The sequence below is a fragment of the Suncus etruscus genome, chromosome 13, assembly GCF_024139225.1.
Source record: "Suncus etruscus isolate mSunEtr1 chromosome 13, mSunEtr1.pri.cur, whole genome shotgun sequence".
NCBI classification, from domain to species: Eukaryota; Metazoa; Chordata; class Mammalia; order Eulipotyphla; family Soricidae; genus Suncus; species Suncus etruscus.
In genome coordinates, this window is record NC_064860.1 from 97,879,423 (window position 1) to 97,906,787 (window position 27,365).

General features: G+C 49.8%; 2 protein-coding genes across 2 annotated transcripts; both read right to left on the reverse strand.

Moving 5' to 3' along the window:
• Window positions 1-1,599: 1,599 nt before the first annotated feature.
• On the reverse strand, window positions 1,600-3,540 carry LOC126025907 (trefoil factor 3-like). Its single transcript, XM_049785627.1, has 3 exons — window positions 3,459-3,540; window positions 1,718-1,864; window positions 1,600-1,667 (listed from the first exon to the last, which is right to left on the reverse strand). The coding sequence occupies exons 1-3, from the start codon at window positions 3,538-3,540 to the stop codon at window positions 1,600-1,602; spliced, it is 297 nt and encodes a 98-aa protein (XP_049641584.1).
• Window positions 3,541-19,923: 16,383 nt separating this feature from the next.
• Window positions 19,924-24,197, reverse strand: TFF2 (trefoil factor 2). Its single transcript, XM_049785628.1, has 4 exons — window positions 24,119-24,197; window positions 23,534-23,683; window positions 22,431-22,577; window positions 19,924-19,937 (listed from the first exon to the last, which is right to left on the reverse strand). The coding sequence occupies exons 1-4, from the start codon at window positions 24,195-24,197 to the stop codon at window positions 19,924-19,926; spliced, it is 390 nt and encodes a 129-aa protein (XP_049641585.1).
• Window positions 24,198-27,365: the final 3,168 nt, after the last annotated feature.

Consider the following 27,365-nt stretch of genomic DNA (forward strand, 5'->3'; position numbering starts at 1 on the left):
AGGAGCCAATGAGCAAGTGAAGCCAGCACTGGCCTTGGGGTGGTCCCTTTGGGCCCCAGTGTGCTAGGAGGAGTTGGGGATCAAGGTGAAACCCCCTCCCCTTTCGGGGGCCTGAGAATCACATTTAGGTTCTACTAAAGTCCTCAGGTACAGCATGGTGCTATCCCTAAGACTAGGGGTGGTGGCAGTGGTTCAGGACCCTCCCTGGTGCCTTTCCTGGGATCCACAGTCATTCCCAAGTTCTGGACCCACTCCCTGAGGCTCAGCTGTCCAGGCAGCATGACTAAGCCTTCAAGTGGAGCATCGGGGTTCAAGTCACCTGGGCTGGGCTGCAGTGGGGCAGAATCAGTCTGTCCAGTTCCCTTCCCAGAGTCGGGCCAATGGGGTCAGAGCAAACTGATCCTGGACACAAGTGACTTCATCTCCTGGGGCCCTGGGGCCCTCGTCAGGGCCCTCTCTTCCTGGGGGTCAGCACAGGATCAGAAGTGGGGACCCAAACCTGGAATGGGTCTTGGTAAGAGAGCCCAGATGGAGACACCCCGCTGTCTCCCGCGGTGAGGTCTGAGAGGCAAGAGAGGACTGGACAGAAGACACAGGACGGAGAGCCCAGAATGAGGAGTAGTCTTGCTAAGTGGGGGGCCTTTATTCCTTAAGGGAGGTTGGACGCAGCCCCTTCAGCGAGGCACAGGGTAGACAGGATGAAGGGGGCAGCTTCATGGCTTGGGGATCCGGGGCCAGCAAACTTGACTCAGAAGGTGCATTCTGGAAGAAACAAGTCAGGCCTTAGGGGTGTCCTGTCTCCACCCACCATCCAGCCCCCCCCCAAGGGCAGTCCATCTCCAAGATCAGTGCTTTTACTCTGCACCTCTAGACCTCGGGTAAACCTGAGTCCCCAATCCACAGAGAAAGTCCCTATGGACAAATGCTAATGGGGAGCACCACAGAAGTGTCCCTAGAAAGAGGGAGCATCCAGGGCATGAAACTGGGCAATCCTCTATCCCATCCATCTCCTCTGGTTTGCACCACCCTCCTGGGGCCCTGAGATTCAATGACTGCCTGGGACCTTGGGGGAAAAAAACAGCCCTTCCTATGAAGATTCCAGAGGACACTTCCACAGCCACTTTGGCCACGTCTGGAGCAGGAGGGCTCCCCTCTCTACCCTGCACACTTGCAGCACTCAAAGAAACCCTAAGACATAGTTCATGAAAGCTGCTGCCAGATGCCAGCTCTTCTGCAAGCCTCTCCGGCGGCAGGGTGGGGTGACCGGAGTGGCAGGTGTGAAGACAACGGAGTGCCATGCCCTGTCGGTCACCAACTGCCAACCACCTTCCTTCCCGGACCCTGCACTCAGGGTGTTTGCTGAAGGCAGGGATAGGTTCCCTACACCTGAGCATTATGGGTGGCCTTGAGCTAGTGCCTCTGAACTAGCATCTTTTGGGGAGGGCCACACTCAGCAGCGCTGAGGTGTTCCTCCTATCTCTGCACCCAGGAATCACGCCCGGCAGGCTCCTATGGGATGCCCTATGGGTATCGACCCCAAGTCAGTCGCGTGAAAGGCAAATGCCCTCCCTGTTGTGCGACTGCTCTGGGCCCCTGGATTCAGCATCGTTGGGAGGTGCTGCATGTTTTCTGTGGGGAAAGCCGGTGGCGCACCCCAGGCCCGGAGCCTTCAGAGGGAGGCGGAGGAAGCAAAGATTGCAGCACAAACCCAGCTCACCTGTCTCCTGCAGGGGCTTGAAGCACCAGGTCACATGCTGAATGCTGTTATCAAAGCAGCAGCCACGGTTGTTGCATTCTTCGGGGCTGACCTCGGGGTACCCGCAATCCACCCGGTCTTTGGGGGGCACCGCGCACTGCTCCTTGGCTGCGCGACAGAGTCTGCTCAGCACTGTGCCCGGCGAACCAACTCCCAACGCAGAGTGTGGGACCCGCCCCGAGGACCCATGTGTGCCAGGGCCCCTCAGGTTAATGGTCAGAGCACCCCTCAGCGGGAGGGGGCAGTCCATGGTCTCATGCCTTCAGGCCAAGCGCCCAGCCCAGGCCACCCCTCACTATCAGGGGCCCTTGAGCCCAGACACACCCTCCCTCCACCGTTCTCTCCCTGTCTCCTTTTTCAGTGACGATGGGAAACCCAAGATCTGGTCCCACCTCAGTGTGTGTGTCTGTCTCTCCCACCCTTCCCTGCACACCCAGGACACGTCCATGTCCCTCTGCAGAGTTGCCCGCTTCAGCTCACCCCTACCTGGGGCTCCCTCAGCAACCCAAAATACCCCAGACCTCCTCCACCTCTGTTCTGTCCATTCTAGTTTCTCATTCCAGGAGATCCCAAATGTCTCTCCCATGGGGACACTAAGAAGTCTGCACTCTGGGGGTCCCTCCCAGTGCAGACATCCAGGTGAACTTGGGGAGTGTGAACTGAGGGTCTGTGAGGGTGCTGGGGCGAGTCCCAGGGGCAGCAGGGGGTCACTGCCCACAACCCTGTGGGGACAAAATCTGGCCCTATCCCACACCCCAGTATGTCTCCAACATGGACCACAGTCACTCGCTGTCCTGAGCTGCGGTAAAGGAAGTGACAGGTATCTGCCTGAGCTTCTCTATTTCCGATGTGTCAAGTTTCAAGGGCCAAGTCCCAGGGCCGGAGAGATAGCATGAAGGTAGGGTGTTTGCCTTGCATGCAGTGGTTGAATCCTGGTATCCCCTATGGTCCCCCGATCCTGCCAGGAGCGATTTCTGAGCATAGAGTCAGGAGTAACCCTTGAGCGCTGCCCGGTTGACCCAAAACAAAAAATATATATATTTTTTTTAAATGAAGGGCCAAGTCCTGCTGTGGAACTTTCTAACAAATGACTGAACAGAGAGGAAAGGAGCTGCAGTGGACAGACCTGGCTAGGGTTTGGGTTTGCATATAAGTCAGAAGAGAACTTGGGTCACTCACTGTATGTTCTCTCTCTCTCTCTCTCTCTCTCTCTCTCTCTCTCTCTCTCTCTCTCTCTCTTTCATTTTTGGGTCACACCCGGTAACACTCGGGTTACTCTGGCTATGGGCTCAGAAATCGCTCCTGGCTTGGGGACCATATGGGACGCCAGGGGGTCGAAACACGGTCCGTCCTAGGTCACCTGCATTCAAGGAAAACACCCTACTGCTGCGCCACCACTCCAGATTCCCTCTCTCTTTCTCTCTCTCCCTCTCTCTCTCCAGTTTTCTCTTCCCTTCCCTCTCCTCTCTCTCTCTCTCTCTCTCTCTCTCTCTCTCTCTCTCTCTCTCTCTCTCTCTCTCAGCCTCACCTTCCTTTTAAGAATAGTGAAATGTCTGAGACTGCTGCTCAAGTTGAGCCTCAGGGCACAGTGTTCCAATGGGCAGATGCCCGCATGCCCTCTCCAGCCCTCTCCACACCCCCTTCCTTTTTCCTGTACCCCCCACATTGCTCTTTGCCCCCCCTTCCTGGGCAAAGTACTTACACAGGCCCACATACTGCCCAGCGGAGCTGGAGACCCCCAAGGCCACTATTAGGACCAGCACTCCCAGAACTCTGGCCTCCATGGTCACAGTGGGCTCCCAACCCAGACCTGGGGCCCGTTTATACCCTCTGTGCCCAGGCTCGGGGAAGTGGGCCCTCCCACCTTCCCTCTGGCTCTGCCCACAGCTCCACCCTGCACCTGCTCAGAAAACCCACCAGAGGCTCTGAACTCTCCCATGGAGAAGCCAGTTCCCACCCACAGTGCTTCCTGCTGCATTGGGGGACGGAGTGACCTTTGTTGGGAATCCCCATCACCTGCCAGCCTGGCCCCCAGGAAAGAGGAGGACTCTGGGGCTCAGCTCTGAAGAATCTGCCCCACGACTAAGAGCCAATGGCAAGGTCCTCTGTGCTGGGCAGTAAGTCCTGGCAGACCCCTGAGTGTCGCTTCTCCTGTAGAGAAAAATTCCTGTCTTGTCTTTCCTACTCTTTATTTTTCCTCGAGGAAATAAGTATTTCTCACATGTCCTGCGGCTCACTCAACATGTTGTGTGTACTCTATCTTGGTGAGAATGTGATGGGCAATTTCAAACTAGATAACCCAGAGATATTCCTGTACAGCAGGGTCATGTTCACAGGGCCCTTGAGTGTTTTCCAGAAAGTTCTAGATGAGGGCATAATTTCATCACCCAGTCTCCTTTGCCTGGCTTGTTCTCTGTTTGAATGAATTAATGGGCACTGATGTGGAATAGCAGCTCCCCCTTTTCTGGAGGGGAAACTGAGTCTCAGAGCATCTGCAGCAAAGGGGGAAAACAGAGGCAGTTTGAGGTCCCAGCACTCCCTGGAATTGGGAACAGGTCTGCCTCTGGGAAGAGGCACTAGTCCCCCTGAGGGCAGTGATGGGACCCAGGATGTAGGGTGTCAGTGATCCCAGGAGACCTGTCCTTTCACAGGACGAAAGGCCTCTGGAGAAGGACCTCTGGGTTCCACAAGATGTCCAGACTAGGGGACCCTGGAGATGTGTTCTGAGGGGCCTGTGATGCCTTCCTGTCCTCAAGTACAACCCAGAGCCTCCTCAGGTGGTGCGATCACATCTCTAGAGTGCAGCCTCCAGCTATGGAATCTCACAACCCACCCGGTGTGCCTACCTTGGCCCCGGTACTCCCCAAGTTGGTGAAGCAGCCCCAGAGAAAGAGCACACTGAAGATGTCTGCCTGAATCTCAGGCCACCTAAGACTGGTGTGGAGCACAAGCTTATGGGGATTCCCACCCAGGGGTGCCTCTTGGACCCAGCCTAGCTTTGATCTTGCTCCAGCCCCCCAAGTCTCTCTCAGCTGAGCTGGATTTGGAGAGGCGGGGAGCAGAGGTGACGAACCCTAGGGAAGCCTGTCCTGAGTTGTGGAGTGCAATGCTGGTGTCTGAGACATTGAGTGGGTCTCTCCTCCTGTGTGCCTCAGTTTCCCTTTTGTGCCAGGGCCCAGCCCACAGGCAGCATAAGACAACAATATAGTCTGGGATTGGGAGTCATGCCTGGCTGTATATCTCACAGGTGAGACCATGGGGTTATGGAGGGGTCAGGGCTAGGAACAGCCAAATAGACTCTCAACTCCTGCACTGGGACCCAATCATCCAGGGCTGGGACTCTTTATCCCAAGGCTGGGACCCTATCACCCAGGTTTGAGACCCCATCACCAGGGCTAAAACCACTCTGCAGCCCTGGCTGAAATAACTCAACACAGCCCAGAGATAAAATGAGTTTATATCCAGATATGCCAAACAATACATAGTGCTGGAAAGTCACAGATGTAGGGATTCTTTGCAGTAAGTCCTATGTCTTCTCACACATGTGCAGAGTTGAGGTATCTGGGGACCTCACCCAGACTGTGACTTTATAGAGGTCATTCCAGTGCTCCAACCAGCCACCAAGCTGGGACTTCCTCTCTGTCTCCCTACAGAGGGCTTTGTGCACAGGCTCCCCTCATACTCCTGGGTGGGGGATTAACAGGGATGAGCACTGTGGGAAGGAGCTTGGATCACAAGCTGGGTCTGAGCATATACAGAACCCTTAAGATACTGTGGAGGGATAATTAATAAAAAAATAATCTTAGAAAGAAGAAAGCACAGGTTTAAAAAACATTATTTCATGTTTATCACAATTTTCTTCTCTTTAACATTTAGCCAATAGATCAACTTAGGGGCCACACTTGTTAACAGTAAGGACATTTTAAAGGCATATATTTATGAGTATCTCTTATATTCACTTTTGATTATAAATTATTTATGAACTATTGATGAATTTTTGTAATTTTAGTTCATATCTTTTAATGATCCAAATATATATCCATTGATCAAAATGTACTGTAAAAAATCATTAGTATATTGTCAATAAAAAAAACTTTACAATGTTCTAAAGAAAATAAAAAAGATAAAAAAAAGAAAAAGAAAAAAGATCCTGTGGAGGGGAGACTGGGAGGCACCTCAGAATTGAAGGAGGTGACCCCCACCAGATAACAGTGGAGTTCATGCTGTCACACTGTCAGCGCCCTGCCCATCACTTCTCTGGGACTTGCCTCTTCCCATGGCTGCATACTCACCCCCAAGTTCTCCCTGCTGCTTCTGCCCTCCGCCCTCATCTCCATTCCCATTTCAAGGAAAGACACCACAACTTTCCATGGTGCTATTGTTCCAGAATCAGACTGAGAAGTTCAATACCTTATGGCTTTATCAGTCACATGTGGCATCTTTATGACATGTTATAAATCAGGATGTATGTGAAAAGGTAAAAATTAATCCAGTAAATATTTAAAGAACAAGCGCTAGGAAGAGGAAGCACAACCTTCTGAGAAGTGCCCCCCCCCATCGGAGATTGAAATGAATTATAAAGTCGTTGTGTTTGCTTTGAATCAGTGGTCTGGTGTGTAAGAACCAAAAGAAAACAGTAGATCCTGAGAGCGAGAAAAACATAAGTCTAAGTCCTGTTAGTGGGGGGTAGAGAGGACAGGAGAGGGGATGGGGCAGATGGGGCCAGAGATGTCACTGAGGAATGGAGTTATTGGGACCTTCTTCCCAAAGAGTATTACCAAATCTTTGGACTGAGAAGAATGACTTCAGCTTCACGACACACATCTCAACAACTAATCCAGGTGCACTCAAGGCCAAAAGCAGAAATTGGGAATATGAAGCCTTATGAGGAGGCTAAGGACAGCCAGCTAACCCACACAGACCCAACCTTTCTGGAGAAATCAGGGGTGGGAGCTGAGAACTACGCCAAAAAATAATGGCCTTTGGGAAAATAAGAGAGACAGGACAAAAAACACATACCATTAGTCCCACAATAAGCAGGACCAATCCCACTGCTATGAAACAAGGAGAATGTTCCAGAAGTGGTGTTGGCACAGAAGAGGACCCCACTCCATGCAGAGTTGCTACCCTTGTTTCTGTGTCACCTTTGCACCTTGTCTCTCTGGACAGCTCCAGCTAAAGAGAACAGAAGGGAGTTAGTTGAGTTACAAATATCACCAAGAGACCATGTGAAGTGTTAATGGCACACAGACAAGCAAGCATCACACCTTTCAGAGAAACACTCCTTAGAGGTTCTGTGGCATGTGCCATCTTCCTGGAGACAGTCCAATGCCACTGAGGAGACAACAACTGAGACACGTGTTCATGCATTCTTAGATGGTCAACCACGCCAACACATCCTGACATTGGAGTAACCAGAATTCTTAAAAAATTATCATAATAGGGCCCAGAGAGATAGCACAGCGGTGTTTGCCTTGCAAGCAGCCGATCCACCTAAGGTGGTTGGTTCGAATCCCGGTGTCCCATATGGTCCCCCGTGCCTGCCAGGAGCTATTTCTGAGCAGACAGCCAGGAGTAACCCCTGAGCACTGCTGGGTGTGGCTCAAAAAAAAAAAAACAAAACAAAAAAATTATCATAATAAACTAAGAAAAGTAGGGCCCGGAGAGATAGCACAGCGGTGTTTGCCTTGCAAGCAGCCGATCCAGGACCAAAGGTGGTTAGTTCGAATCCAGTGTCCCATATGGTCCCCCATGCCTTGTCAGGAGCTATTTCTGAGCAGATAGCCAGGAGTAACCCCTGAGCACCTCTGGGTGTGGCCCAAAAACCAAAAAAAAAGAAGAAGAAGAAGAAGAAGAAGAAGAAGAAGAAGAAGAAGAAGAAGAAGAAGAAGAAGAAGAAGAAGAAGAAGAAGAAGAAGAAGAAGAAGAAGAAGAAAGAAAAGTAAAGCAATCCAACATAGGACAAGAAAGAAAACCCAACCCAGAAAGAGAACATTTTTTAAAAAATTGAGTGGTGGCCAGAGTAATAATTTTCATTGTTCCTTGGAGTTGTGTTGTATTCGTTTGTGTGTCTATGCCACAACTTCATTCTCCACTCTTTCCTGGCTGGACACCAGTTGTTTCCATATATTGACCACTGATGCAACAAACACAAGTGTTCACAGATCCTTTCTAATAAATGATTTTGTGTCTTGCGGGTTTCTACCAGAAAATGGAAGTACTGTGTCAACTCACTGGTGATCTAATTCTTGTTATTTTTGAAGAATGTCCATATTGTCTTCCACAGGGTATGAAACAGTGAACATTTCTACCATAAGTGCATGAAATTTCCTTTGTTCACCACATCCCCACCAACACACATTGTTTCTAGCCTTTTCAAAGTATGCTCTTCTTACTGGGGTGTGGTGGTATCTCATTGTCATCTTAGTTTGGATTTTCCTCATAATAAGTGGTGATGAACAGTTTTTCATATGCCTGCCATCTGTCTTCTTCAAAGAAGTGTTTGTTTGTTTCCTCTCTGTTTTATGGGGCTATTACATTTATTGTTGTTGATCTTTGTGAGTGCTTCATCTTGGATATTAATCACTTTACCTGATGTATTGTGTACAAATATTTTATTCCACTTGGTAGGGTATCTTTGCATGCTAGCCCATATTTCCTCTGCTATGCAGAAACTTTTTAAATTTCGCTATTATAACCCCATTGTAACCCGACCCCTATTCTTTGTGTAAGCTTACCTACAAGAAAGACCCTCCCATTCCTGGGAGGGGTCTTGGGAAGGTTATAAAAGGTTTGGCCTGAGGGGCCAGAGGTTTTTGCCTGAATAGAGGATGGAGGAAAAAGCAAGATAGAGAGATGGCTGAGGAAGAAGGTACAATGTAGGGCTGAATAGGAAACCAGCATAAATGATTATGATATAGGCCACACATGTTGGCCAGGGCAAATAAAGCTGATATTTCCTGGAACCTGTTTGAATGATTTACTCACCACTTCCTAAAGCAACAGACCCGCCAGAGTTGCAGCCACCTGGCATGGGATGGTATGATTCAACAAGTTGTACATTAAGACAGTTGTTTCAGGCATTGGATGTCCAAACACAAATTACCCCAGTGTAACATTACATTCACCAATGCTCCCAGTTCCCCCATCTGTTTGGTTTTACCCCAAGAATAGAGACTGTCTTACATATAAACCTGAGCAGAACTGGCTTAGGATAGCCTGAGCTATCTGTCTTTACTCTCCCATAGGGTGGTGGTCTCAATAAAAATGACAGTTCTGGCAGATAGCTAACTCATGATAAGAGATAGAAGATTGCCAGAATACCTGTGTTTCACCCTCAGCCTGGTTTGGATTATTTCATGCGTGACCCTGTGACCCATTCACCTGGGTTTGGCAATATGGCACATGGGGTGCCACAACCCCTGTCTTCCCCCTTGTGGGCACAAGCAAATTTATCTTCTATCACTTGGCAACACAGAGGCAAATAAAATTATCAAAACGTAGACAAATAAGAGTGAATTTATGATTGCTGTTATATCTCGCAAGGTTGTTTCTAAAGTCATTGTCTGAGCATCACTGCTTAGTGTGAGTTCTGGTATTGTTTGGGTTTACTGAGCTTCTTCTCAACTTTCCTGTAAGATTTGCTGTGATCCTACTGGACTGACAGTGCTATAAAATGTGAACATGTTGCAGGGCCACACATGTGGCTTCCTAGTCTAGAAGTTATAAATCTGGAACACTTTGGTGTCTTGACAGTTTAATATGATTCTGTTGTGGAGCTGGATTGTTTCTATGTCGAGGGTGTTGGGTATGGCTGAGAGCTTCTCGCCTTCAGGTAAAAGGATGACTCTGCTCTCTCACATTCCAAGAAGGTTCCAGAGTTGTCAGCCAAGACCAGCCCACTGGTGAGGTTTTGGCAGCGCCATGTTCTTTGAAGATTAGTTGGGTTATGTCTATGCTGGAGACATGGTGGGCTTGGGCAGAGGCTGCTGGATTTTTCTGGTGGTTTGTGGAGGGTGTGAGTGGACTCAACTGTCCCCCATTCTGAGACTGGCCCAGAGTTCAGAAACCTTTTTAATTTGATGTAGACTAGTTTGTTTATTTTTATTTCTATTGTCTTTTCCAAAAGAATCATATCACTGAAAATACCTTTGAGATTTAAATTTGGGAGAAATTCTGCCTTTATTTTACTCAGAGTATTTTATGTATTTTGTTCTAATCAAAGACTTTAACTTTTAATTAACTTTATGTAAAGAGTGAGATACAAATCCAATTTCACTTTGTTTAGAGTATCTAGTCTCTCCCAAACCATTTGTTGACGGGATTATCTTTACTCCACTTCATGCACCCTGATCCTTTGTCAAAAGTTATCTGTCCATGGTCCCCCAAGTCTGCCAAGAGTAATTTCTAGCACAGAGCTAAGAGTAATTTATAGTTCCACTGGGTGTGGCCAAAAACAAAACAAAGTTATCTATCCATATGTCCCTGAAACTTGGATGGAACATGGAGGCTATTAAATGAAGTAAGTCAGAAGGACAAAGACAAATACCAGATGTTCTCAACATCTGTGTTATATAGAACAACAAGACAAGGAATAGACAGTCTCAAAGGTGGGCAGGTCCTTGGTCCTAGGTTATAGGACTGAGAATGTCAGCAAAGGAGAAATGGAGAAGAAACAAAAAGAGATCTGAGGACATCACAGGGACCTTGACTCAGCTAAAGTGTAGAGCCGTGAGATCTGCATGTAGCTAAACTGCTATAGATAACACTACTGAAACCCTGGAGCCCAGGCTACCATAATCATTACACATAAAATGTGTCTGTCTAGAATCAAGAGACCCAAACTGCAATAAGCTAGACACAAAAGGGACCTGTTACACCAGTGCTTCTCAATTATTTTCTGTCATGCCCCCCTAGGAAAAAGAAAATATTTTTCGTGCCCCCCACGCTACTGTAAATAGTATCTTTATTTAAAAAAAAAAAAACTTTAACCTGTTTCATTAAATTCAAATTCTAAGCAACTTGCTACCACTGGGAAGTCAGAGAAAAACTCTCATGCTCTGGCTTTCTGGACTGACAGCTCCAGAGAAGGTTTCTAGGTCACATCTTAGCCACTTGTAGGCATAAATTTGCATTTCTTTAAAGAATTTTTGTTTCTTAATTAAAGAGGGGTGTGTATGTGTGTGTGTATATATATACATATATATATATATACACACCTATATATGTTAAATCCTATTAACTTTACCAAATGAATCCAAGCCATCCTGTTTTTGCACCAATTAAAGATCTATAGTTTTGAAAGAAGTATTTTGGAGTCATTGAATGACACGTCTGGACTACTGCAAGAAAACAGCATTGGGGATTTGGCTGAGAATTTTAATGTTTGAAAAATGAGAGAACATGTTGATAGTGGTTACTTTAAAATGAAGGGAAAGGAGAGTAGTTTGGTCCTGAGTATACATGTCTGGTTGAGCCAAGGTGTAGAAAGGAAAAGGAAAAGTTCAACTTGAGGGTGTGAGTTAAGTTGTTGTAGGGTTGAGAGGAATTGAGTTTTATTTGCCTTGATTTTTAATACTGCAAATAATGGGCTTGGACAGGAAGAGTAAAACGTATTGAAATTTATCATATTAGATAAATTTAGTGGATGTGTTCATAAGATGAGGGAAAAAGAGACTCAAGTCAACTGACTAGTATGTCAAATATATTTTATCAATGGAAAAGAATAATGAAAAAAGTACTGTAAATAGGCAATCCAGTTGATTTCTCTGTATAAATGAGTAATTAAGAAATACACACAGGGGGGGCCGGAGAGATAGCATGGAGGTAAGGCGTTTGCCTTTCATGCAGGAGGTTATCGGTTCGAATCCCGGCGTCCCATATGGTCCCCCGTGCCTGCCAGGAGCAATTTCTGAGCCTGGAGCCAGGAATAACCCCTGAGCACTGCCGGGTTTGACCCAAAAACCAAAAAAAAAAAAAAAAAAAAAAGAAATACACACAGGGACATTGGTGATGGGAATGTTGCACTGGTGATGGGTGGTGTTAAAAAAAAATAAATTATAAAAGGTAATATTAAAAAAAAAAAAAAAAAAGAAATACACACATGGGGCCGGGTGGTGGCGCTAAAGGTAAGGTGCCTGCCTTGCCTGCGCTAGCCTTGGACGGACCGCGGTTCGATCCCCCGGTGTCCCATATGGTCCCCCAAGCCAGGAGCAACTTCTGAGCACATAGCCAGGAGTAACCCCTGAGCGTTACCGGGTGTGGCCCAAAAACCAAAAAAAAAACAAAAAAAAAAAAAAAGAAATACACACATGGGCCCGGAGAGATAGCACAGCGGCGTTTGCCTTGCAAGCAGCCGATCCAGGACCAAAGGTGGTTGGTTCGAATCCCGGTGTTCCATATGGTCCCCCGTGCCTGCCAGGAGCTATTTCTGAGCAGACAGCCAGGAGTAACCCCTGAGCAACGCTGGGTGTGACCCAAAAACCAAAAAAAAAAAAAAGAAAGAAATACACACACAAGAGAAACAGAACTAAAGTCCAATATTAATAGCCTTGTTTAGCAGCACAAGAGTAGATGGCCACGTCACTGTACACTGAGCACACACCTTATCTAAGGACGGAGCCTTGACTATGTCAACTCAAACACTCTTGTTCAAATGTATAGATCTCCAAATCCAGCTCAGCTGGGATGGATAGACAATCATGGAGCCAGTCAGCCTGGGAGAAGCCAGCCTAAAACTGGGGTCACTCTCAGGGTCCTGGTTTGGAAGAGCCCTTCGAAGGGTCTTTTCTGGTCAGCATGGGAGGTTGCTGTGGCCTGTGTCAGGGAAGGGGCCACTTTCCAACTTACTCTTAGGCTTCGCCAACCTTCCTGGTCTTCAACCCCAGGCTCCCGGGCCCCTGTGAGGCTCTCTCAGTGTTGTTTTCATGGATCTGCTGAGAATTTCAGGAGGGAAAAGCCCTAGTGTGTGCTCAGTGGATCACTGTCAGAGCTGGACCGAGCTCACAAAAGATCCCCTGGACCCCTGGAGTGCTCAGCGCCTCAGCCGGACAGTGCCTCATGCAATGAGGCTGGGAAGCACCCCACATTCAGAAGAGAGTTGTATAGCAATCCAGGTACATGTCTGGTACGTGATCCACTCAGGTTCAGTCCCCAACATCATACAATCCTCCCAGGTATCACTGGGTGCTCCCTGGAGCCCCCAACTCTGCCAGGCTTGTCTGAGAATCCCAGAGAACCTGAAAAGCCCCAAACCCTCCTGCCCTTGCATTGAACTGTCTTGGAGCCGTTACAAGCCGTAGTGACAAGGAGTTTCATGACCAATGCTTGAGAGTCTTCCTTTCCACGCCCCCAAAAGAAATGTGCTATGGAAAGAATAATCAAGGTGAGGAGAATTTATACTAGAAGATACAGAGAAGCTACGCAAGAATCACCTTTTTCTGTCTGTAGAAAGATGGAAGGCACAGGAGAGATACATTGCAGGCACTGACTAGGGTTTTGGTCCCCAGCATACCCTATAGTTCCCGAGACTGCTATCTCAAGTGATTCCTGAGCACAAAACCAGGAGTGATCCCCGAGTTCCATCTAGTGTGGCCCCAAAACAAACAAACCAAAAACATGAAAACCTGTGAAGTCAAAGATACGGAGATGGATGGGATATAATATTTGTCAAGAGCCTAAAAAATTCCCAAACAGTCCAAAACTCGGAGGGGGGGGCATTTTTTGTTCCTTTATGGGGTAGGATGGACACTGTTTTTGGTCAGTTTGACGTAAGCAGGCCACATGGCCACAGGGACTGACTGGGCTGTGTCACACACTGGTCCTGCCCCTACCACCTGCATTTCAGCATATCAGCTGACATGTTTTCCTGTGTTGTCCTGTGTTTATCTCATGAACCAGTTAATCCCTCAGGAACTCCAAGTCAAGTGGGTGATAAAGGGAATGGAACTACCAACCATGCATGGAACGCACTCCCCCTCTGCCCTCCACCCGTAGTGCCGGTCAGGAAGGAGCCCCAAAGTTCTCCAGCCCCCTAATAGCCCTGCTTGGCATATCAAATAGCAAACAGCTCAATACCAAAGGCTCATTAAGAGATTATTCATGCAGGCAAGGCCCCTAATATCCTGCTTCTAAATGACTGTGGGGAGGGATCAAACAAGGTATTAATATTTGCTGAGCTTATGAGAGGGGAAGTATTATTGAAGCAGGTACGATGGTCAATATTGACCTAGCGTCTCATGTACACAGCCTTCGGCCCGGGGTTGCAGGGGGTGCAGGGAAGAGTGGCCACGGGGTCCTGGTAATAAGGTAGACTGCGTCCATGCAAACCATGCTAGGGTGCGGCCAAGCCCCCTCTCAACGAGGATGGGAGGAGGTGGTTGAACACACTGACTTCCAAAAGAAATTCACAGATATCATAGTTATGCGAGACAGGATGGTGAGTGTGGCCTGAGGAGGTGTTTCTCCCGGATCCCAAGAGAAGCTCGACCCTGAGGACAGGGGCTGTGTCCACTCACTTCCCAGGGCAGAAGCTCACAGTGGAGCCACAGAAATGTGCTACAAGATGGACAGGCAGTCGGGGACAAGGAATGTGGATTCAACAGGTTACCTGGGCACCAGCCTAATTGCATGACAGCCCAGAAGATGCAGAGAGGAAGACCCCAAGCAGGATGAATACCCCCCCAGGAGGGAAGAAACTTTAGCACCAAGTATGTCCAAGACTGCCCAGCATCCCCTTGGTACCTTGAACAATAGACACTCAACCAGGTGGAAAACAACACATGGAAAGTTTAGAAGAACCCTTGGCATTCAAGGGGCTATCAAGGTGCACTCCATATTTTGAGGGGTCTTCTGCACCTTGATTTGGAAAACACTTCTCCCAATTGGCAGAATGCCTGCATCTCACCTTCTTGTGCGCTCTGGCCTCTCCCTCCCATCGAAAAAGCCCCCTTCTGCAGCTCCCCTCAAGTTTTCCCAATAAAAGTCTCTTCATTCTTCATCTTTCTGACTTTCTTTGGTCTGAGGGCAGAGTGGGGAGTTGAAGTTCCAGGAATGAGGCAGAGAAGAGAAGTAACTCTCCATTCCCTGCTCCCCAGGAATGAATGTAGGGACTATATTCCCTCTCTGAAGAGCAAGTGACTTCCCAGGATGGTCCGAGAGATGTGAGTGTCCACTGTGTGGGAGTCTGTGGCAGGAGCCCCCATTCTGACCTGCCACCCCCAGGCCCTTATAGGGAGACTGAGGTGGGAGAAATGGGAAGGTGACCTAAGCCCCCCCCCAAAACCCCTTCTTTGTAGGGGTTGTGACTTCTTCCACCAACCACAGAGACTGTTGAAGTTTGTAAGGTCCAGCTTCATGGGTGGCTCATGCAGACTGGGGAGACAGTGCAGACTGCCTGCTATATGCATCACATTGGGCGTCCTCCCAGAGTTCCCTGAGTGGTGACCCACTGTCTGCACCCACCCAGCTTCCATTAAAGCCAGGGTCCAGTCCGAGCAGACTATGGCCTCCCATGGATGCTTGTGGACATGGGGCAGATACCAGGGAGGCCCCAACTGCTGACAGCTGAGGATGGGTGCCCCACAATGCTCTGATTTCACATCACAAGGGAGCTCTCCAGCAAACTGTGGGGCTCGGGGTTAGCACCCAAGGGCTGCCAGCGCAGAAGGCGGAACTTGCCCTCCTAATCACGCTGGGAAGCGGCCAGGTGCGGCCTGCTCTGCTCTGTTTGTTGTAATGAGGCTCATCTGGGTCCTGGTTTAATGTGATCCTTGGGCCAAGGTACATGATGCAGAATAAGGGGCCATAAAACAGGGAGTTCCGGGACTCAGGGTCCAATCAGTAACCCCTGGGCTTATTAGAAGGCCAGGCAGCCACGTCTGCAGAAACAGTGAGCTCCGTTCTGGCCTCAGACCCCAGCTTGACCAAGGAAACCTGGCAGTACCCTTGAGAGATTCCAAGTCCCTATTGCAGCCACGTCATATGGTACAGGGTGACATGAGTCTGTGACTTGGGTCATATTGAGTCTATGGTTCTTTTCTTTTCTTTCTTTCTTTCTTTTTTTTTTTTTGTTTGTTTTTTGTTTTTGTTTTTCGGGCCACACCCATTGATGCTCAGGGGTTACTCCTAGCTAAGCCTCAGAAATTGCCCCTGGCTTGGGGGGACCATATGGGATGCCCAGGGATAGAATCACGGTCATGATCTTTCTTTGGCTAGCCCTTGCAAGGCAGACACCTTACCTCTAGCGCCACCTCACCAGCCCTCTTTTCTTTTTTAATACTGTAGCCTCTACTATAGTTACACTTTGCATTATTTTGACTTTTGCACACTTATGAATTGTCTGAGTGACTTCATCAGGGAAGGGAAATGTTGAAGATTGGAAGAAGTTCCTGATACTGTTTTTTGTTTGTTTGTTTGTTTGTTTGTTTGTTTTTGGGCCACACCTGGTGGTGCTCAGGGATTACTCCTGGCTGTCTGCTCAGAAATAGCTCCTGGCAGGCACGGGGGACCATATGGGACACCGGGATTCGAACCAACCACCTTAGGTCCTGGGTCAGCTGCTTGCAAGGCAAATGCTGCTTTGCTATCTCTCCAGCCCCCGATACTGATTTTAGTAGCATTCTCCGTGTGTGTGTGTGTGTGTGTGTGTGTGTGTGTGTGTGTGTGTGTGTGTGTGTGTGTGTGTTGACCCTGACAGCCAGCAAGGATCAACTTCTATCTCCCAGAACTGTTCAAGATTGAGTACATTTGTCCCAACTGATGACTGCAAAAGAATGGGTCCCAGTCTGATGTCCAGAAACACTTTATTCCCCTCCAATAATGCTTATATAGGATAAGAGGATCTGGGATACATGCAGGGTGGCAGGACCGAGGACATAACAGAAACATAGCCAGGGTGGAGTGAAAAACCAAGGAGAAGATAAACAAGCATTGGAATATCTCGGGGTCTACCCAGTGGGCAATGAAGACCTGTTATCTCCTTTAACCAGAGCTCTCTGTGTGGGAGGAGGAACAATCTATAGTCAAGCCTGAGAGTAACCACTGATCATGGGGAGATGGTGCCCCTCTTTGTGCCGTCCTTCCTCATCTCTGGAGCACTGTCTCCAAAACTTTTGCCTCAAGGAGAGTCCCAGAGTAATTGCTCTATGGGGTGCCCCAGAACAGTTGTCCTACTGTCAGGCAGTTCTGGAAACAGCATCCCAGGGACATCCAACAGGTATCCTTTTGCATTCCATGATCATTGTGGTCAAAATTAAATAGACATATTTTTCAAATGTAGACTCTGAACCATACAGCATTCAGGACCTTAACTCTCCCCATTAGGGCTACTGTCCTCAGATGCATGAGCCTGGACTTTTACTGAGGGGCCAGGCAGAGACTTCCGGTACAGGGAATAGGGCTAGGTGAGACCTGCAGCTGTGTACAGGAGACTCATACTGGCTCTCAGAAAAGTCTTGAAGTAGGAAGAGGTTAGAGGACCAGAGAGGTAGTCCAGTGAATAGGGAGCTTGCTTTGTACCTCACCATCCCCAGTATGGCCTGGTCAGTCCTGAGCCCCTGAGTATCACCAGGTATGGCCCAAATAACAACACAAAGTGCAACCAGAGGCTTGGTTGACTCAGTAAACCAAGTTGAGTTTGGGGTACAGAGAGTATCTAGAACCCAGAACTCATATATGTGGTAGCAGATGACCATAGATATCAACTCTATTCATAACAATAACTAGGCATGTAAAACTTGGGTTCCTGACAGTCCTTGTAAACTGTGGTTGAAATATTCACAAACCATAATCCTGTTCTTGTCACCTTCAAGTCAGGCTCTTCTCTATTCCTTCATTCAAAATATTTTTCTGGGGCCGGAGAGATAGCATGGAGGTAAGGCATTTGTTTGCCTTTCATGCAGAAGGTCATTGGTTCGAATCCCAGCATCCCATAGGGTCCCCCAAGCCTGCCAGGAGCAATTTCTGAGTGCAGAAGCAGGGAGGAGTCCCTGAGCACTGCTGGGTGTGACCCAAAAACCAATATATATATATATATATATATATATATATATATATATATATATATATATATATATATATATATTGCTAAGAACTGGAGAGATAGCACAGCTGTGAGGGCATTTGCCTTGAATGCAGCCAACCCAAGGCTCAATCCCTGGGATCCCATAGAGTTCCCTGAGCACTGCCAGAGTAATTTCTGAGCACAGAGCCAGAAGGAACCCCTGAGCATTGCTAGAAGGTGTGACCCAAAACACACACACACAAAAAAAAAAGTTTTGCTCACTCTAGAATAGATTTGATAAAACCACAAAATTGGGGCACTTTATGAGAAAATTTAAGTTTCCTCCATTAAGCAGCCATGGCAAAAAATTAAGCTCAAATTAGAGGTTTGGAGTTGTGTGAGTGTGTGTTTATGTGTGTGTGTCTCAAACCCAGAAGCTCACAACTGCAGGTGAGTGATGTCCTCATCTGCTTCCAACCTGGAGGATTTCTTAAGACCCCGGTCCTGAAAAAGTCGCATTTGAAGAGAGGGAAATATCTGCAGGTCCCTTGAGAACTAATGTGAGGCTTCAACCACTGCCAGTGCCAGACATTCCCTACTGACAGGGCAGGAGGGAAACACACATGATGACAAGGAAAATGAGAGAGAGAGAGAGAGAGAGAGAGAGAGAGAGAGAGAGAGAGAGAGAGAGAGAGAGAGAGAGAGAGAGAGAGAAGAAAATGGATGTCATTTGCTTCATGCATGGCAGACTCACGTTTGATCTCTGCACCCCATACAGCCCCCTGAGCCCACCAGGAATGATCCTGGAATGCAGATTCAAGACTCATCCCTGGCACTGCTGGTTGTGACCCAAAAAAAGAGGGGGAATAAGTGGAATGAGCTGCTAAGGGGGAGGGGAGCAGGGCAAAGGGCCCTGAGGTTTGTGTAGGGGCTAAGATGAATCCTGTGTGCAGCTGACTCTGCTCTAGCCCAGCCCCACAGAGGCTTTTAAGGACCCCCAGGGGCAGCCTGAGCAGTGCAGCACGGGATCCTGGAGACCAAGATGCTGGTCCCCACACGGCAGCAGGCAACACACCCAGAGACCAGCCAGCCAACAGCAAGAGGCTGAAATGGCACGTAACAGAGCTTCTGGTGAGTGGATCTGAGGCAAAGCTAAGTCTGTTTTGGGGCCACATCTGGCAGTACTCAGGGGTTCCTCCTGGCTCTGTGCTCAGAGTGATTACTTGCCAGATTCAGCTGGATCAGAGGATGCAGAGGATCAAACTTAATTTGGCCAGGTACAAGACAAACACCCTACCCTCTGTGCTATAATTTTGGCCCCTCTTCTGTTTTTCTACAAAGTTCTTTTGAACAGAAACCATAAGAAAGGGGAATGAGGGGAAATTGTGGCTTCAGGTGATCGTGAAGTGCCCAGATGGGAGCCCTGCAGTGCCTTCCATTGGGGCTGGGTACAAACTGATATCTGTGACAAAGCCTCGTCTCTGGACAGCGAGGTTGGAGCCCAAGTGGGTTTGATGGATGTGACTATGGCAGGCACCACTGGAATAAGCAACTTTAACAACAGCAAAACTTAAAGGGAAGCACGAGATCATTGTGGTGATTGATGTTTGGGTTAAATGGAAGAAGATGTTGGTAGTATGAAGCTCGCAATTGAAGAGGCTATGAATGTTTTGGGTTTGGGTGGTCACACCCAGCAGTACTAAGGGGTTACTTCTGGCTCTGCACTTGGGAATTACTCCTGGAAATCATCAGGTGTGATCCAAAAGATGATGAAAGATGAAAAGGGAAGGGAAGGGAAGGGAAGGGAAGGGAAGGGAAGGGAAGGGAAGGGAAGGGAAGGGAAGGGAAGGGAAGGGAAGGGAAGGGAAGGGAAGGGAAGGGAAGGGAAGGGAAGGGAAGGGAAGGGAAGGGAAGGGAAGGGAAGGGAAGGGGGGAAGGAAAGGGAGGGGAAGAGTGGGGAAGGGAAGGGAAGGGAAGGGGGGAAGGAAAGGGAGGGGAAGGGAAGGGTGGGGAAGGGAAGGGAGGGGAAGGGAAACGGAAAGGGGAAGGGGAAGGGGAAGGGAAAGGGAGAGGGAAAGGAAGAGAAAGGAAGGTAAAGGGAAGAGAAAGGATCAAATGGAATTGTGCTTACAGCTACCACAGAACCCCTCCTGCCCTTCATATGGGCTCAAGCCCACTGAGCTGTGGTGGCAGAACAGGGGTGAAGGGAGCAGGGGTACAGGTGCTCTGCATCAGAGCACGGCTCCCTGACTGCACCAAGCCGGGAGAATACTGGCTTGAAAAATCCCTGGAGAGAGAGCGTCCCCTAGTGTCCGACTGGAGCAGTCGCATGCTGCATCGGGTACTGGGTGTGGGCAGAGGTGAACAAATTTCCTGCAGACCCCTGGGTGCCCGAACCACCTGGGCCTCACACAGACAGTCTGACGTGACCCCCAAAACGCCGTGCTCACTGCAGGTGCTCGAAGACGCCGCGTTGAGGCCCTTTTGAGGAAGCCTGTGTGTTTCTCAGCAAAGGTTTGTGCAAAAGCTCTTCCAGGTAGTATCCCCACAACACACAATCAGACACAAACTCTCAGACACACTAGCACTCATATTCACACATTCTCACACTCACCCTCGTACACACACACACACACACACACACACACACACACACAACCAAGAAATCTGGGGAGGGTGACATTTATTTTCTTCCCTCCCTGTTTGAGTCATTTTAAACATTAGAACTTGACCCTGTGGGTTCCTAACTACACTGTCACTAGTGGGAAACCAGGAGAAAAATAAAGCTTTTTTTCCCTCTGATCAAGTGTGTGTAGACTCTTCATATCAGTAGTAGAATCTGAATCACAAATGTCTGTCAAAATGTCTGTGGGAACCAGTTCGGCCATTTTAACTTTATAACTATTTAAATAAACCCCTGGTGACACTCAAGGGTTACTCCTGGCTACACGCTCAAAATCGCTCCTGGCTTGGGGGACCATATGGAATGCGGGGGGGATCGAACCAAGGTCTGTCCTGGGTCAGCCACCACTACACTATCGCTCTGGCCCTGTTAGACTTTTCTTAACCTAAACAACAAACAGCGTTTGGATGTGATTTTATTTTTCTTTTGCTTGTTTTTTAATTAAATAATATATGTATTTAAGCACCATGATTAGAAGCAAATTTGTAGTTGGGTTTTAGTCATAAAAACAACACCCCGGGCCCGGAGAGATAGCACAGCGGCGTTTGCCTTGCAAGCAGCTGATCCAGGACCAAAGGTGGTTGGTTCAAATCCCGGTGTCCCATATGGTCCCCCGTGCCTGCCAGGAGCTATTTCTGAGCAGACAGCCAGGAGTAACCCCTGAGCACCGCTGGGTGTGGCCCAAAAACCAAAACCAAAAAAAAAAAAAACCAACACCCCCTTCACCAGTGCAACTTTCCCATCACCAATGCCCCCCCCATCTCCCTCCTCCCCCACCCCCTGCCTGTCTTTGAGACAGGCATTCTACTTTTCTCACTCATTACCATTGTCATGATAGTTGTTAGTATAGTTATTTCTTACTTTTTGTTTTCAAACAAGTAGCTTTCTTGCCAATAGGCAAATGGTGTTTGTGGATTTGACCCTCAGCACAGCCGCTAGGTTGTCTGGAATCAAGTTCATGCTTGTAACAGTCCTAATACCTGAGCTATCACATTAAACTATTTTCCAAAAACTCTGTACAGACACAGATACACAAAAACACCTTTCTCCATGCATGTGCAATTACATGTTCATGCAGTAACACACTCTGCAAATGTACACACACACACACACACACACACACACACACACACACACACCAGCTCCATCTCTGAGTAAAAGAAGTCACAACACTGAGAGCATATTTTGGGGGACTTCTTTATTGGAAGCAGCTGCGTGGGGCTGGTGGGAAGGATGGGGAATAGGAAGTGGGTCACCACATGGATCCCGGACACATGGACACAGGCAGCCAGACAGATGGCAGGTCTGGTTTCTTGCAGCTGGCGGGTTACTGAAGCCACGGTCTCTAGTAATGACAATCTAGAAAAAGATGGTGACAGTGTTAGCAGACACCAGAGAACTATGCCAGTGGTTCTGGGGGTCTGTGTGAGTTTGGGACACCCCACTCAAGAAACACAACACCGGATCTGACCTCCCAGATAACCCACGTCTCCTGGGGACCTTGGCAGCAACTAGTGAGCAACGCCTGAGCTCAGGGTGCTCCTACTGGCCACACCCCAGGCCAGTGGGGCACCCACAGCCAGAAGGGTCAGCGGGCTTTTGTTCAGCAAGCTCAGAGCTGGGGTTCCGGGGGCTGAGACTCAGGGTGCAGAGCAGAGAAGCCACCTAAGAGGGATCCCCGATTTCTGTGCTGTGTGTATCCAGTCTAGCACCCTGGGGGGGGGGGCACACAATGCTGAGGATGGGGCCTCCCTAGCCCTATGCAAAAGAGAGGTGAGGGGAAGCTGGATGTGTTGAATAGTGGGTCAGGGAGCTGCCACTGGAGAGAACATTCTAGAACTGCTTCTGATAAAGCCACTCACATCAGACTGGCTGTGTCCCTGGATGTGGGCAGGGGCGTGTATGGGGCCCAGAGGGGGTGAGCACCCTGACCCTGAGCACCCTGAGGTCAGCTGTCTTCTACAACAGCAGGGGACCCCATGGCCACTTACCTTCGACGGGGATGGAGTAGAAACACCAGGGCACGTCTGGGATGTCGTCGGAGAAGCAGCACTTTCTGGCTGCACACTCCTCTGGGCTGATCCCAGGGAAGCCGCAGTTCCGGCGCGCGGTCACTTCCATCACGCACTCCTGCGACTCTGCGGGGACCCGACCCCGGGGCAGATGCTGACTCTGCCAGACCACCCCCGGACCCACTCAGGCAGCCTCTCTCTGACAACCTGGAGCCAGGCCTCTGACTCTCCTGTGGCTTTGCTAATGATCCCCTACAGAAAGTGAGGTGGCCTGAGTCATTCTGTAAGAGGTCAGTAGGAAATGGGGTGTTGGCTACAGAGTGAAATCCCAAGGGAATTAATTGCCAGGAAGGGGTGTGGATGGCACCGACCCACCACCACCATGTACGGGGACACGAACCCCCTTGTGTGTTACCCAGAGCATAAGGACTTCCTAACATGGCTCTGAGCACAAGCACCAGGCCCCCTGATGTTGCCCCATCCTGGCCCTTTTTTGAGGGGGTCACAGGCAGCCCTCAGGGGTTACTCCTGCCTCTGCAGTCAGAAGTCGCTCCTGGCAGGCTAGGGGGACTATGTGGGATGTCAGGATTCGAACCAGGATTCGTCCTGTGTTGGCTGCATGCAAGGCAAATGCTTTACCGCTGTGCTATTGCTCCGGCTCCCATCCCTGCCTTATTGTCAGCCTGATGCTGCTGGAGATGATCCCCTAAAAGAGCTGTAAAAGACCCTCCCAACACCGCAATTCTCCCTAGTTCAGTATAAACAAGGGAGTCACGGGGCCAGAGAGATAACATAGCAGTAGGGTGTTTGCCTTGCACGCAATCAGCCCCAGACGAACCCGCGTTTGATCCCCAGCATCCCATATGGTCCCCTGAGCCTGTCAGGAGTGATTTCTGGGTGCAGAACCAGGAGTAACCCTTGAACACTGCAAAAAAGGGGGGATCCTATAAGCATTTGTCAAAATGGCAGGCTTGGGGTTCCTGATGCCCCCTCCCTGGGCCTTCAAGGAACTTCCTCTTCCCTCACCCAGTGCCAGTCTGGTGACTGTTCCAGGGTATGGATGGGTGCCCCCCAGGGGTTACCTTGCTTCGGGAGGGGGTCAAAGCACCAGGGCACATTGGGGATGGAGGTGTTGAAGCAGCAGCCAGAGGCAAAACACTGGTCACTGCTGATGCCCGGAAACCCACAGTTTTTTCGCTTCTCGGGGTCCATCCGCGAGCACTGGCAGGGGGCTGCAAGAGGGGTGAGCATGCCCTGTTCCCACATTCCCCTGCCCAGGGTCTCAAGGACGCCCCCAGCTGTAGGGTATGAGAAAGCAAATCGCCGTCTGCCCAGAGGAGCTGCATAGACCCGGCAGAGGCCAAGCCCCCCTAATCGCCAGCAGTCACCCCACTTTCTCCACTGGGTCCCCTTCCCCAATGACAGGAGAGTGGCCAACACCCCAAATACCAAAATAGCCTTTAGCTTCATTCCCTCCCTCTCTTTCTTCTGCCCCTTCCTCCTCGAGGACAGAACAGGCAGGTATGAAGATGTCAGGAGTCCTCCCTCCTCCCGGTGTGTGGGTTAGGGACCCCAAAGCCCTACACCAGGCTCACTGGCCCCAGAGTCCATTTACCCAAGGTCAGGCCCAAAGGTCCCGGAGTCCTGGGCATCCCTGAGCTACTTACAAGGCTTCTGGGCCTCCGCCAGGGCACACAGCCCCAGCAGGAAAGCTACCAATAGGAGCCGGGCCGCACCAGATGCCATGTCACGTCTCTGCACCCAGGGTCGCCTGTGGGTGTCCTCTGCCCAGCACCCAATTTATAGGCTGCTGGGTGTTTGCTAGGGCAACTCCGATAACCTCTCTAGGTGCCATATCTGTGGGGCTTTTGTTGGCAGCGATAGCTGGTCTGGAGGGGGGAGTAGCCTATGCTGGCCAGGCGGACGCTATGAGGCTTCCGGGCCCTGTTGGCTCCTGCCCACTGGCCAGGCTCCCTCCTCCCGCTGTGCTGGGCAGGGAGCTGACAGAGGCCAGGATGCCCACATGGGGAAGAGACCATGTGGAATCAGGCACTGGGCCTTTAGGCCACATCTGGGAATGGGGAAGCCAAGACTGCACGCACCACCACCACCACCCCCGAGGATGTGGTGAGGCAGAAACAAGGGAACAGGCTAAGGGAGGCACAGACTAGACCCCCCTGCCAGGATGGGAGATCCTCATTATCTCAGGGGGACCCTCTTCCAGGGCTGCAGATAGGGGCCCTCCCAGCCAGTCTCTATCCTGGGGAGCTGATCCTGGCCCTGCACCCCCACACTGGACATTTCTCCTTCCTGGGAATTCTGCATCCCCCGGGGCTTGTTCTGCAAAGCCACTTTCAGAAAAATGCTCCTTTCAGCAAGCGGATCTCCCAGGAGGATGGACAAGGGATGAGGGAGGGCTGAGGGGAGAAAGGATGAGGAGCAGAAAGGCGCTTCACATGTATCACTGTCCTGGACATGGAGGAAAGCAGAGTCCACACACATCTCCGGTATCCATGGATGAGGGCTCCATGCTCCCGGCTTCTGCTGGACCCTGAGCCAACAGATTGGGGCCCCATGCTCCCCAGTTTCTGCCAGATGCTGAGCCAAACTTCCAGCATTTTCTCATCCACACTGGGAAGCCCTGACAACCCCCAGCCTCAGAGCCCCAGGCCTTTGGTCTCCCAGACTCTCCTTCCCCCCATTTTCCCCTGCCCCTCTCCCTGTTCCACGGCCCCGCAGGACTCTCTGGTTCATGGACCCACCAAGAGTCCACACCGAGCCTCTTCCCAGCTCATGTGTGTCACAATCGGGGCTGAAACTTCCCTAGACGCTGCTTCTGTGCGGACCCTCGGGGCCCCTACTCCTCCAGTCCAGTCCCGAGGAAGGGAGTCACAGGGTGTCCATGAGCTGCCTGTGGACCCTATGGGAGGCCCTGAGCCATAGCTGGGCTACCTGGCACCTTCTGCCTCCCCCAATGCCAGAACCCATGTTCTCGGGCCGTGAAAGCCAACCTGGCTCACTGCCCACCATCCTGGCCCCAAGTCCACTCGGCTGCCATGATCCCTGAACTCACCACCTGTGTCCTCAATGCAGACCCAGTCACCTCGGATGCTGGTGACACCTCCCCCACAGTGTCAAATTTGCTCAAACTTCAGTGCTCTACTGCTCTCAGGGAACTGACTGAGCAATGGTGTTCCCTCGGGAGCCAAGGGAGATATTCAGGACATGGGGCACACCCTTGAATACATATGCCCCATTATCTCTCTTCTTTAAATAAAACTTTATTAGAACATCACTGTGCTCACTCACTGACACAATCTCTATGGTTCCTTCATGCTATAACTATGAGGCTGAATACAGGAACAGAGTTGGAGGCCCATATTCTTAAATTGTTTACTTGCCAGCCCTTCACCAAAACCTGCCTTCTCAACCATAGTACTGGGGGTGGGGGTTAGAGCCACACCCAGAGATGCTCAGGGGCTACTTCTGGCTCTGTGCTCAGGAATCACTTCTGGCAGGCTCAGGGGACCCTGTGGGATGCCAGGAATCAAACATGGGTCAGCCGTGTGCAAGGCAAACACCCTCCCCACCATGCTGTCACTCTGGCCCCAGCCCACTGTAGCAAAATTGGGGGAATGTTGTCTAGAAAATGCTCCTGGTCACCTCTGCCTTCCCATCTCATCACCTAATGCATAGCATTTGGGGGACACTTTCCTATAGCTCTGTCCTTGGAGGGGGCTCGTAAGATCCTTCCTGCCAGGACCTGCGCTGAAACCTAGCACGGAAAGTGGCCTTCATGCAGGGAGCATGGGGTGGAGGGACTCATCCCAAGCTCTCCTGCCTCTCTGTGCCCACAGAGAAGACTCCCACTTGGCCGGCCCTTCCTTCTCAAGGCCCCACACAGTTCCTTCTCATCCCTGAGCACTGAGTTCCACTTTAGCCTGCACCCGACTGCTCCAATGTCCCCAACTCCCTCAGGCCACACTGGGCTGGCACACGGCATCTCTTCAATTCTGCTCATATTCTGGACCCCACATGAGGGGGCAGGCCACATCCGGTGATGCTCAGTGTTTGTCCCTAGCTCTGCACTCAGGGGTCACTCTTGGCTGGCTCAGGGAACTCTATGAGGTGCTGGGGATCGAACCCAAGTTGGTTGCATGCAAGGCAAAAGCGCTCCCTGCTATATTATCATGCTGGCCTCATGCACACACACACTCTTATGCACAGACTCACACTGACCTTTTCACATACACTCACACGTATTCTGACACATTCACACATACACAAAATGCATTGTATGGGGACCCTCGTCGCAGGGATGAGAGACAAATTTACTTTTCAGCAGATGACTTTTTATAAGCACAGACTCTGGTATGCAAGGTGTCATGAAAGAGCAGGAGAGCAGTACAATGGGGAAACAAGCCTTAAATTTACATATTAAAAGACCGTTCTTCAGGTGAGAAAGAATTCTGCTGGAGCGCAGTGAAACCAGAACTAGAGATGTTTTTGGTTTAGCAAAAAGCAGGTTTTTCAAGAAACCAGGAGGAGAAAGACAGAGATATTTTTGATGTTTATGTAGTAGCCGGAAAATAGATTTTAGGGGGGACGGAAATAATTGTTTACCATCATAGAGCTAGACTCAGAAAAACAAGCTGTTGGCACCAGGTTATACGAACTAACCAGCAGGGAACTTTTGGCGGGCTTTTGGTACTGACATTTCTTTGTCTGTAGGAGAGCTGAGGCTGGATTTCTATAGTGGCCAAATAGAGAGAAAATGTAATGTTACAGCCATGTTGGAATTACCACCAATGATCCACGCAAAGGGTCAAATGATTGACTTTGCTAAGCGAGCCTTTTGGCAAATAATTCTTTTGGAGGAAGGCACTGCACCAGGCACCACATCTGGTGCGTGCT